Source organism: Phyllostomus hastatus, unplaced genomic scaffold, assembly GCF_019186645.2.
Source record: "Phyllostomus hastatus isolate PE091 unplaced genomic scaffold, TTU_PhHast_1.1 phas_contig_254, whole genome shotgun sequence".
Classification (NCBI taxonomy): Eukaryota; Metazoa; Chordata; class Mammalia; order Chiroptera; family Phyllostomidae; genus Phyllostomus; species Phyllostomus hastatus.
This window is the reverse complement of record NW_025333810.1, coordinates 20,971,587-20,985,131: the sequence shown is the minus strand read 5'-3', so window position 1 is coordinate 20,985,131 and position 13,545 is coordinate 20,971,587. Positions and strand designations below refer to the sequence as shown.

The 13,545-nt window shown below is 43.0% G+C and overlaps 1 protein-coding gene across 2 annotated transcripts in view; it reads right to left on the bottom strand.

The window, feature by feature from the left end:
- Window positions 1-12,138, bottom strand: part of SLC12A2 (solute carrier family 12 member 2) — an 89,947-nt gene extending 77,809 nt beyond the window's left edge. For both annotated transcript variants that reach the window (XM_045837961.1, XM_045837962.1), the window contains exon 1: window positions 11,257-12,138. In XM_045837961.1, the coding sequence (XP_045693917.1) occupies window positions 11,257-11,988 (732 nt within the window). In that variant the 5' untranslated portion in view covers window positions 11,989-12,138. The remainder of the gene's footprint in view (window positions 1-11,256) is intronic.
- Window positions 12,139-13,545: the final 1,407 nt, after the last annotated feature.

Below are 13,545 nucleotides of genomic sequence, written 5' to 3'. Positions count from 1 at the left end.
TTTAAAATTTGATACTCCACAATAAAAAAAATTAAAAAATATTGACTGATACATGCTAAAAAATGAAATAAAATAAAATTTGATGCTCTAGGATGATTTGAGACTAATTTTCCAAAAATGTGTAGTTTGTGGACTCTACTTTTTATCATTATAAACACTGGCCCTAACCCGTTTCACTAGGTTGGGCATCGTCCTACAAAGCAAAAGGTTGCTGGTTCACTTCCGGTCAGGGCACATGCCTGGGTTGGGCCACATATGAAACACACCAATTGATGTTTCTTTCCCTCTCTTTCTCCCTTCCTTCCCCTCTCTCTAAAAATCTTAAAAAAAAAAAAAAGATTATAAACACTATTGCTAATTTGTGCCAGCACAATGTTAGAGATGCTGCAATAATCAAAACTTAAGTCCTATCTTTGGATCTACACTAAGGGCTCTTCTAGGCTGCTATTTTCTGAGAACTGTCTTTCTGCTTTTCTTATCTTCTGTCTGTACAACATGCTGGCTATCTCTGGATCCACCTTTCCCAGTGTTCATTTCCCCTTCTAACCTGCCCTGGTTCTAGAAACCAGATAGCAATATTTTTTATAACTATGTATAAAGTGTAACTATATAGTCCCCAGTGCAGATGTGGTGAATCCCTTTGATGTAAAATCTTTTTTGTTGTCATGTTGTTGCTTTGCTTAATTACTGGACCAGCTTTGTTAATGATAAGCAAATCTGCCAAATGACTGAGATTGAAATAGGTGGGATAGTAATTTCTCCAAGCCAAATCTATTATTTCTAGAAATGTATAGGTAAGCCAGTGCTGAGAATAATTATCATAAAGCTTAATTTCGAAGTAGTAAAGACTGATTGTTTTACAGCTGAAACCATTAGGTTCTATAAAAAGAGGTAATATCTAGGACCAATTATTCCACATGAACTAATCAGGATTCAAACTTAACAGTACTTTTATGTCTAAATTCCCTGTAGGATCTTAACAGACCACTTAATAAGCAACATATATGTTTGTCCTAATACTGACATGCAAGCTTTCATTAACATGCCTAGGTTTAACTGCAGCATCTAACACTTACTGGCTGTGAGACGTGGGCAAGTTGCTATAGCCTCTGAGTTTGTCTGTCTGTAAACTACCTGGTTTGGAAGGTTATTGTGCCCAGACAACAGAGAGCTCCTGAAATATGGCAGATGTTCAATAATGGGCAACTTAATGTAATTTAGTCTATAGCTGTCTAATGATTAAAGCCAGCTCTTTGATCGTTAGCACATGTCTACCACAGGGGTATTTTAAAGTTGAGTAAAGAAAATAACTGTGTGCTACGGTCGTAGGGACAACCAAAGTAAGTGTAAGACTTGCAACATGGTCCGGGATACTGGGCTCAAACCTGACTTTCTGGGAATCACCAGAAAGGTTTTCAAAAGTTGCCTATACATTCTTTGGAAGAGAGAAGTCTAATTTTTCTCCAAGTGATCCTTTTAGAAATTTGGGAATCACTGGTCCAGAAGAAGAGGATAGGGAAACAAAGACCTAATTTCAAAAAAAGTCAGTGTGGCTCAATTGGTTGGGCACCATCCTGCAAACAGAAAGGTCACCAGGTCAATTCCAGATCAGGGCACAAGCCTGGGCTGCTAAGTCCCCAGTTGTGGGTAAGACAGGAGGCACTCGATCAGTGTTTTTCTTACACATTCTTCCCCTCTAAAAATAAATAAATAAAATATTTAAAAATTTCAGCTTTACCAACTATTACTTATGTGGCTTTAGGCGAATCACAACCTTCCAAAATGAGACTGCTACCAAGACTTCCTGAAAACCCATCTCCCCCAAATGTAGATTTGAAGACCAAATATAGGTATGTAGCTTAAGAGTGCTTTAGCAACACTAACAATTTGTACCATATTAAGAAATTCGACACAGCCTTTCTAATTAAAGACCACATTTCAATTCTCAGACAGAAAAAGATAAATTCCACTGATTCAATAAACACTTCATTGAGGGCCTAATATATTCTGGAAACCTTTAAGAAAGAATTCCATGCAAAATTAGAAGAAAATTTGAATGGTAATAATTTTAAACTAGTGGTGACTATGTGGAAGAAAAGAAGAAAAAGGAGGAACAAGGAAAGGAAAAAGGTCTCCTAAATAGTACTATATAACAGTAACCTCTGTGATGATGGAAATGTTCTACATCTCCACTGTCCAATATAATAGCCACCAGCCATGTATGGGTATTGAGCACTTAAAATGTGACTCAAATAACTGAACTGAAATCTTAAATTGAATTTAAATTGAGTTTAACAGCCACATGTGATTAGTGGTTACAGTATTAATAAACACAACCCTAGAACATTTGCAAATTTAGATTACGCTTTTGGGAGGCAGATATGAAAAGGCAGAGGAAATGGAAGAAAAAATTTAGCAAAATTCCATTTGTAAGAAACTTTCTTAGGTCTGGCTGGTATGAATCAATGGATTGGGTGCTGGGTGTGCAAACCAAAGGGCTGCCTGTTTAATTCCCAGCCAGGGCCATGCCTGGGTTGTGAGCCAGGTCTCCAGTAGGGGGCGCACAAGAAGCAACCACACATTGACGTTTCTCTCCCTCTCTTTTTCCCTCCCTTCCCCTCTCTAAAAATAAATAAATAATATCTTCAAAACAAATAAGAAACTTTCTTGTATTTCTTTTTGAAGACTTTTCTACTAGGAAAAGATATATCCATAGAATGAAACTCAGGAGTCCAAATCTTTGGAAGTAATACCAACTGGAAGTAAGAATGTTACCACCCCTGGTTCTGCCAGTCACAGGCCTTCTAACTGTACAGGTTACTTAGCTCTTCTGTGCCTTAAACTCCAACTGTGCAAATTGGGGCAACTTGCCTGTCAAATGAACTACAGAGATTAAAGATAACAAATATAAGACATATAAAAGAGTTTAAGATTCTTTTCTACTACATTAATTCATTAAAAAGAAACTAGTTATATTATTCAATATGCACTGCTTGAGAGTCAGCTATGTCAGGTCTATACACAGGGTACTACACACATAATGACAAACAACCACAAACATAGTCTGCTTCTCATGGAGTCTGACATCAGCTCCAGTTGACTCAACCACATTAATAAATATACTATCACTAAATGAAGTAAGAGCTTTAAGGAAAAAAGGGGTTGTTCCATACCAGAGAACAATAAGGCTTCCTCTCTCAGGAAATAAGGATTAAAGTAAAATATTTAAACTGAAAAGTTAACTGTGTGTTATGAAGGGGCAGAAAGGAAGAGTTTGTGGATAGTATCACAAATGGCCAAAGGAATTGTGCCATTGAGTAATTTTAACACTGAGGAACAAGTAGGCCAGAGCTAGACGGTGCAGGGCTAGTTTTAAGCCAAGGGATGACATAACCAATTTTGTTTCGAAAAGATTGTTCTGGGTACAATAATGATGGGAGGGCACAGTGAATTCAGGGAACCCAGTTACAAGGCTACTGTAGGAGGGACATGCCACAACTGAGTCTAGGATGGCAGCAGTGAAGATAAAAGGAATATTTAGGAAATAGAGGTGATAGAACTTGGTGATGGACTGGATATGGAGGAATAAAATTGTCAAGGATGACTTGGGTTTCTCACTTGTGCAATATGAATGAATTCACGGAGACATAGGGCCCACTGAAAAAAGGCCTAGGTTGTTTTGCTTCTGAAGGGTGAGGGAGGAAATCATAAGTTTGTGAGTATGGAGTGCCTTTGAGATACAAAGCAAAAATGTTCAGCAGGCAATGGGTGCCTAAAACTCAGAAAAGGGGTATGGGGTGGGAGACAAAATGTTGGGAGTCATTAGCCTACAGACAGATAATACAGCATAGGAAGAGAAGAAAGAAGCCAGAGGAAGAAGAAAAGCCAGAATCAAGAATCAAACCTTGAGGCTGGCTAAATTTAAAAATAAAGGAAACTGCAAAAGACACTGGGCTGAAAGAGCCACAGAGAGGGAGAAGAAAAATGGAAAGACAGAGTGGTATTATGGAAGCCAAGGAAATGATAAGACTTCAAAAGAACATCAAATGCTGCTGGAAGGTTGCATGCTTGGGCGGGGGGCGGGGGGGGGAGGGTCCTGGTACTGGTGATAAGGATGGAGGTGACTGGTGACTTTAATAAGAATTACTTAGGTAAAATGATGGTGTAGAAGTCATATTACAGCAGATGGTCATGGATCCTCTAAGTCTTCCTCCAGTGGAGTAATCAAGCCTGCCCTACCAAGCCACCTACCCTCCAAAGTGATTTGCATACTAAACTCAAAGCTACATTGTTAAAGGAACTTATTCACACCAACTCAAGAAAGAACCATGCCAGTGGTTTTTAACCTAAATGAATATCTAATTTGTGAATGTTCAGGAATAGCATAGTAAACATTTAAAGCAGAGAAATTCCTGAGCCCAAGGGTAATACAAACACACCAGCCCATAATTAGCTTCTGCAGAGAGAGAGACAACAGTCCACTAAGCTAATTTTGCTTTCAGATTTTCCCCTTCTTCTAATTAGAAATCCCCAAGTTCAGGACCATAGCTTGTGTAATAGTTTTAAGACAGAACTGCTACTGGATCTAGTGAAAGTGTTAGAATAACAAAGCCACTGGCAGATGATAGCTTTCATATTTTAAATAGAAAGCCAATTACTTTCTGTTTAAAAACAATGATATATTTTTAACTTCAGTATTTTAAGTAGTTTTCCTTGCTGTCCATCCCCAACACTTTCACTTTGTGGAATCAATGTATTAGGCTCCCCATCCCTTCAAAAAACTACTGATTTTCATGGCTTTACCTAAATTTGTAGCATAAAAGTACATTTTATACAATTATTTAAATCTCATTTTCTTAAGTTCTTTTATTTCACTAACCAAGAGCTGCAATTTGGTGTTTACCCCACTGTAGAACTCACTTCTAAAATGAAATCCAATTCCTGAATCCACCTCCCAAACTTGCTCTTCCCAGATGTCTTCAGAATCTCCAAAGCTACAGACTCCATTCGAAAGAGGGGGAAACCCTGGCATCAATCTTTCTATACACCCTCTCATCCAAACCATCAGCAAATCCTAACAATTCTACCTTTTAGACATATTCAGTATGTGAACACCTCTCACTGTATCACACTCTATTATCTTAGTAAAAGTCCTATCATCTTGACTGAAATACTGTAATAGGCTTCTAACAAGTCTCCCCGCTTCCACCATTACCCTCTTATAGTACATCCTCCACAGAGCAGACAGGTATTTTAAAAAGGTAAGTCAGATTGTCAAGTCTATGCTCAAAGCCCTCCATGGCTCCCTACATCACTCAAGAGTAAAATCCTAAGTCTTTATCATGATCTACATAGTTCTCCAATATTTGTTCCTCACTACTGCTTTCACCTCCTCTCCTAAAGCTCTCCCCTTCCTCACTCCAGCCCAAGTGGTCTCCTTGTTTCCCGATTACACCAAGCACACTCCCGTCTCAGGGTTTTGGTGTTTGCAGCTCATCTCCCTAGAGTGTTCTACCCCCAGATACTTCCTCCCTTAGTCCCTTCTAGTGTCTGCTCACCTATCAGAGAGGCTTTCTCGGACTCCTCCAAAACAGCCCCACCCCAGCCATCACCATCTACGCACCTTCAGTTTTCTTCACAATTACATGTGACCTGTTTGTTTATTGTGTGCTACCATTAGAATGAAAGCTCCGTAACTCTGCTGTGTTCATGGCTGTATCCCCAGCACTTAAAATCCCCAGCACTTAGAATAGTGCTGTTGGTACTCAGTAAGAATTTGTTGAATAATCAAATTAATATTCATTTCACTTCAATGAATACTAATGAAATGGAACCAATCTGATTACTACTACAGACTTTCCAAACACATATATAAAACATGTAATGAAAAATTAATGAAGGCAAACACACTCAATACATAACCAAGAAATATTATTTTAGTTCTTTAGATACCAACTGCACAGGATTGGAAATGTGAGCATGAAGACAAATACACAAACAGGAGACATCAAGTATGATGGCAGTATACATATGATTCTTCCACATTCAGGGAATGCATACAGTATTATGGATAAAACAGACTTAACCTCTGGTGGCATGGGTTTGACAGGGCAAAGCCTCTGGCAAAACTGTGCAAGTGTGACTTTACCACATGCAAGCATTTCTTATCAGGGTCCCACCTTTACTCACTCCTGGAACTTAAATACTCCCTAACCTCAGGGACGTGGCTCATCCTTGTTCCTCCAGGGTAACCTTGAAGAACTTAAGATGCGTACTGAAGTAATTAGTAGTGTGTGGAATTGCTTGCCCAAGAATCAACACAGCCCAGTCCAAAGCAGCTATAGGAGTCAGGAGATAACATACTTGTTTATGTTTTACAGGAAGTTCTTGTTAAGTGGGAGGGATTGTCGGCCCTGATACATGCAATGAACAAATCTTTATTAAGTATCTGTTCTCTGTATGGAGATGAATAAGACACAAGTTCAGATCCCAGTGAAAGAGACGGTCATATGATACATCATCACAAGAATTCCTCCTCATTTCTCTGTTATGTGATCATTACCCTCTTGGGAGGTCATGGTAGAGAGGTGATGGTGGTATCCCCAACATGTCCCCCTCAGCATCCCTGCCATCCCAGAGCCAGTCTGGGGGATAGGCAGGAAGAAATAAGAAAGGGGAATTACTACTATGTTCTGGCATTAGAATTAGAAAAACCAGGGTGTGAAACCCTCTGTACAACTTTCTTTCCTCCTTTTTATGTATTTTTTTTAATTTTGAGAGAACATTTATTAAAGCTGGGGACAGTGAAACAAAGGAAGGGCTCAGGATAGAAGAAGCAACAGAAGCGAGCCTGGGGCAGTGCTCTGCTTTGGCTCCCCAGAACATTAGGAAAAAAGTGAGCCACACTGGGCTGCATGGACTCACTGAGAAGTAAAAGTCCCAGTGACAGAAGTGAACCAAAGTGGGGAAGAGTCAGAGAAAAGGGGGCCTTGGAGACAGGTTCGGGGGTTGGCCCAGGACAAGGGGCTACAGCCTACTGCCCCCCTGGTAGTAAGTCTCCCAGGGACCCTTAGAACTTAGGAGAAAGGGAGCAGAGATACATGCTGAGAAAGAAAGGGGGAAGAAAAGTGAGGGCGTGCTCCACAGGGAGCCTTCCTGCACCACTTTCTGTGAGAGTGACATTAAGCAATGTCTTCAGCTTCTATGTGCCCATCTTATCATCACCATTATCATCATTTTATTTCCTAAGAAATAAATTTAAAAATTCAACAAGTTCATAAGGTATAAAAGACACTTGATATAGTTGCTCTCTTTAACTCCCTTTCGATTAATGAAAAAGGCTGAAAATAGGCCACATACAAAGGCTTGACATATCACGAGCAAAAGGCTCCCAAGCTTTGGCCAAAGGCAACTATGTTAAGGTAATGCTACCTTTTAAACTTGTTTTAATGATGCTTTAAATCCAGTAGGAGCTATTATGTATTGTCTACCCACCATATTTTTCCACATGCATTCCATCGTACAAGCTGAAGTTTTCCATCAAATACGTCTTTGTTTACCCTTCCTCTACATTTTTTCTTCTCTTAGGGGCAGGAATCACTAGTTTGGGTATTTTTTAGAAGTACTTTAAAAAAAATCAATTACTGGCATCAGTTTTGAAGAGTTTCTGCTTTTTTAAAAACTTTTCTCTCAGCTCCCTTGACACTACTCTCCTAGCTATCTACTTATGACCAGCCTACCAGCTTCTCCTTAATTCCCTTTGCTAGTGTCTCCCCGATCCCTAACATACCTTTGGACATTCTCTAGGCTCAATCCCAGAACCTGTACCTGTTCTCTTATCTACTCACTCTCCTTAGGTAATTTCAGCCACAACCTTAGACACTACATACACACATACACATATACACAAACACATACACACGACACACATATATTTCTGCCTCCCTCCCTCATGACTCATGGACTAAGATGTCTTAGAGGCTACTCAAACAGAATTCTTTCTTTACCCACCCTGCCAATATCTACTCCTTCTCTAATCTTTCTCATCTCAGGCAACAGTACTGCCATCTATTCAGTTGCTCAAGTCCAAAACCTGAGGATCAGCTTCTCTTTCACTCCCTTGCCCAACCTATCTACATCCAATTCAATCTGCCACCAAGGCTTATTTTCTGTACCCCAGACCATAGTAATAGATTGGGTCTCCCTACTTCCATCCTTGCCCCTGCCAGTCCATTCTCCACCCAGCAGCCAGAGATGTTAAAATACAGATTGTGTTGCTACCTCACACAAAATACTTCAATCACTTCTAACTACATTTATAGTAAAATCTTACACTGGCCTCCTTATAGTTCTCTGGATGTATCCTTTTCTCACCTTATGACCTTCATATATGCTGTTCCTTTGACCTAGAATGTTTTCCTACCCTATCATCAACTTATCCTTCAGGTTTGTGATTTAATGTCACACTTCTTGAAACAGGCCTCCCCAGCCACAATTAAAATTAGGTCCTATTATATCCTCACTAGCAGCCTATACTTTGCTTCCCTAGCATTGAAAATAAAAAGTTTATAACTATGTTATATGTACAACTATTTGGTTAGTGTATGTTTAAACTGAGTCGGTATCTGTCTCCCTAATCACTGCCTCATTGCACAATGCCACATCCATGTGTCCAACAGCTAAGAAACTCCTCTGACCAGTAAATATTCGATAAACGGACAACTCAAGAGTCCTGGCCCTAGAATGGCTGCATAATACAGCAAGATACACCACAGATATTTAACTAATCCCCTTCAGTTGGATTTTTAGGCAAAGTACTTCAAAAAATCACAGTGCTGGGTAATGAAAAGGATTCAAGTAGAAGGAAGACAAGTTCCCTAAGTTTCTGACAGCTTATGTTTTCACTTCTTTTGTTCTTCCATAGTTCCTAGCATAGAGTCAGACCCATGGTAGATCCTTAAGTATTTGGTGACCAAAGTATTATACTACATGATAATCAATAAAGCGCTAAAATTAAATGTTATAAAACTCTTAACATTTTATAACATTTGGTTCACTGAGGGCTAGAAGCATTAGAAGAGGTTTTAAGGAGACAGAACTCAATCTAGACAGGATGAGAAACAACTTTTAGGACCTGCCCAATCAGTACTATCCCCCACTCCTGCCCTCCTCTAACAGCGGTATAGGCAGATATGTACTCCCTAACACAAAACTTTTCTTTAATGTATTTGCTAACTTCTAAGCAAAATTATCTTCAATATTATATTCTATGCTTAGTTAACTAATAAACGTTTTTAGAGGGGTTTTTGGCCATAAAGGACCTCAGTGGTAGAATATAAAAAACTACAAAGAATTCACTATACCACTTGTTGCATAAGTGAAACTCTGAACATAACATTTTACATACTGTATTCATCAAATAATGTAGGAATTAAGAGGGTCTAAAATTGGACTCATGGAGTTTAGATACTTTCTGAAGGGCCAATATAAGATCGAAACTCTAACTACACTAGCCATTATTTTTCAAGCATTGAACATGAGCCTTTATGTGCATTTTCTAGTCTTTACAATAACCCTGAAAGCTGAAAAAGCTGAAACTGAAAAGCTGGGTGCCTTCCACTGCTACACAACTTACAATACAGGTGTTCTTTTTTAGACATTGTAAACTGATCCAATAATGCCAAAATAAACACACACACACACACAAAACCAAAGTTGTGGGGAACTTCAAATGCCTTTCCCTTACCGAGAAAACTTAATTTAAAATAACAACACTTTCCTAGGAGGCATACAAGTTCAAGGAATATAACATCCTTCAATGTACAAAAAGCCTTTCTAGAACTTACGGGTAAATATAAAGTGCTTTACTGCTAACCTACTCAGCTCTGGTGAAATAAACCTGGTGTTTTCAATAATAAAAGTTCTCACACAAAAAAGGAAAATTACCAGGTACATATCAACTTTGTAAAGATTTTGAGTTTGAAAGGAAAAAATAATAGATTTGAGAGAAACTATCGGAGTATAAGTAACCATCATGAAAACTGTTTTTCTTCTAATATGACAAAATACCACAACGGAATAACAAAAGAGTACTATTATCCAAAGCTAAATGATGTCAGGCTTCTATTCAATAAGTTGTAAGCGTTGAGAGAATTATTTCAAACTGTATGAATGCTACATTATCAAACATTGGGACAAATACATTATTGTATGAAATGACTATGAGATCAAATAATCGTATCAAAAAGAAACTTCATACTTCTGTATTTAAACTTGTCCACACTGTGATCTTTTCAACCTGTACGGTACCAACTCTGCATTCACCACATTCCATCAATGTGGTCATTACACACTGTAAAAGCAAACTTCAAGTAATCCCAACCCATAAAAAAGTTAAATATTAATTGATGGAATTTCAGAAGCATCAATGTTGTCTTGAAATCCCAATTTTGTACCATAAAGAAATAAAAGATAAAAGCCGTATATGGCCATAAAATAGAATTACAGAAACGATATAGGAATGATTTTCTCTTCACAAAGTGTTAACTACTTATGCAAGACCCCAGAAAGTCTTTCTGGACTTCCTCCACAGAAAAAAGCACTCACTCTCTCAATCTCTCTCTATCTCTTCCCTCCCTTCCCAGCTGAGCCCCTCCCCCGCCTTTTTAAATAGTACTCTCCCAAAAGGTTTACATTAAAAATGGATTTATGCCATTATCAGGAACACCATGTCCCAAGATTTATGATCTTTGCATATTCAGGACTGCAGGAATTGAGTTTTAATATTTTTTCTTCAAACACTGAAGTTCCCACTCTTGGGACCCCTAATGGGTGTACGTGAGCCCTACAATACAATCTTTAACACAGATGGAGGTGTGCTCTTCTCTACGAACTGACCTTCTTTCTCACCTATACCTCCTGTACATTCCCTTCCCAGGGTCCAGAAGCATAACTCATTCAGAGGGATGGTAATTGTTAAGGTCGGGTGGAAACCAGCATAAACGAGCAATGTAAGTGCAAGAGGAAAGTTATTAAATGCAATCTCTCCTGTATCTCGTAACTAGTCTAACCCGCAGCAAACTTTTAAGAGATTAAGTTACATTCCTCTGCAATTCCACCCTTGACAGCTGAATCCAGAGATGCTTGCAAGTCGTGCACATCCATTCCCGCCACCTCACCGGTGGAGAGCCAGCGGCCACATCCCGCGGTCGGTGCGAACCAGTGGTTGGGGAAGGAAGGAGGGCCAGGAGAGCTCACCTTTTCCAGCTCGTCGTGAAGCTCCGCTAGACTGGGCCGGAGCAACTTCTCGCCCAGCTGCGCTACTGTGTGCCGGTAGTGATCGATCCTGGGCACGGCGTCCATGGTGTTGTGGCCGAAGGTGCGCAGGTAGTAGGTATTGGTGTGGGTGTCATAGTAGTAGTGCTGGTGGTGCCCACTGCCGCCGCCGCCCGAGTGCAGGCTGCTGCCCTCGCTCAGCACTGTGTCCCCACCGTTCTGGAAGCTCACGTTGGGCCCGTCGCCTCCGACCCCCGCCGCATCCGACAGGCTCTCCTCAGCTGAAGAGGAGGCAGCCGGGTCCACGAAGTTCACACGGAAGCGGCCCTTGGCTTCCTCGCTGCCTTTCGCAGGCCCGCTTTCGCCGATTGCTTTCCCATCCACCGAGGTCTCCTTGCTCCCCGTCCCAACACCAGCTGCAGCCGCCGCCGCGGCAGCTCGCCCGGCGTTCTCGGAAACCAGGTCCACCTGGAAGCGGCTCTGGCTCGGGGTGGGCCCCAGGGGTCTGCCCAGTCCGTCCCCGGCCGCCGCGGCGCCCTCCCCGCGGACCCCGCCGCCACCCAGGCTAGCGGCCGCAGCATCCTCCGGCACCGAGAGCACAGCCGCGCCGGGCAGGTCCACCCCGGGAGCGGCTAGCGCGGCGGCTGGCGGCGTCTCTCCGACCCCAGATAGCCTAGGGGCGCCGGAGGAGGGCGCCGTAGGCCTCGGCTCCATCACCACCCGACCCTCGGCGGACCCAGAGAGCCTGGCGGACGTCGCGGGCTGCACGCCCTCCGCGGTCGCAACGCCTGACGAGGGAGTCGCTCTCCCGGTGGCCGGCTCTCCGCCGCCCGCAGCCCAGTCAGCGCGAGAGTGCAGCCGGCGCGGGGCGGTCCCCGCTGTTTAAAGGCTCGGCGGGGCCACGGCAGTGGCGGCTCTAGCTGCAGCACGCGGGAGGCGGGGCCCGTGGCTCCTCCACCCCTCAGCCCGCCCACCCGCGGTCCCGCAGTGACGCCCAGCGGACGCTCCCCCGGCGCCCCGGCCCTCCTAAGGTCTTGCGCGACCCCGACCCCGCGCGAGAACAGCCAGCGCAGGGATCGTGTCCAGCCAGTCCGCGCCGGGCTTCGGGGAGCACGAGCAGCGCGGTGGAGGAGCAGCAGTGCACCTCCTGACCGCTGTCGCCGGGAAGATCTCCGCGCCGCTACCTCCTCTTCCGTCGCCCTCCTCCCACTCCTCCACCTCCTTCCCCCGCCCCGCTCTGCGGAGATGAGGAGCAGGCCCCCCGGCCGCCTTCTTCTCTCCCCGCCCCTAGGGCTGCGCGTCTACTGGACGGTAGCCGGAGCCACCGCAGACCCGGCTGCCGACGGCTAGCGAATGGGCGCGCGGGCCCTGCCTCGGCGCACGCGGAATGCTGCAGCTCCCGAGGCAGCTGCCACCACACCGGGCAGCTCTAGAGGATCTAGACTGCTGGCTTTTTTTTTTTTTTTTTTTAAGTTATGAGCGCGCAGTACTTAGGCTGAGCTGGCGAGATCTCGCGAGATGCTGCAGGGTTATTGGGCCGCTGTCCCTCAGGCGCGTGGTACCCGCGGTAGTGCTGGAGCGATCGGCTGCCCCGGTGATGCCGGGGGCTTTCCCGACCCTCCCGCAGGTGCTTCCGGAGTTGCGGGCGAGGTTCGCCCTTTGGCGAAACCTACTGGGAGCTCCTGCCCGCCGTGACGCCCGCACACACTCCAGGCCTGAGCCTAGCGGGAAGCAGGATTTCCTCTGTGCCGTCTTTGAGGCTGTAAACTCTCCCGCCTGGCAGCGTTAGATTTGCATAACCAGAGACTAATCCCAGTGGTGATGCAGTGGGTGTGTCCACACTTCGATGACACCTTTATTTTAAAAGCTGTGGTGTTTGAAGGTGAGCAGGGAGTTTAGTTGTGATACCTTATTGTTTCATGAGGATTTTTAACTTGAGGTATTTCTAAAAATGCTGGGAAGCTCAGAAATGAATATGAGAGCAGTAACCTGGAACTTTCAATATGGTGTAGGTTGTGAATCATTCCTGTTTTAATTAAAATAAAAAGGTACTTCTCTGCAGGTCAATTTGTTCTAATGTAAAATATAGGAGATAATTATTTTGCAACGTGCTTAGCAGAATTCATTTTTAACCTAAATTCTACCCACAGCCCTACATGAAAACAGATAACAATGAATGGCTTCTTAGATCACTTGCCTGTATTTGTATTTATATATTTTTATATTTGTGGGGATAAACACGGTCCTTTGCTGAACCGTTGAAGAACCGCA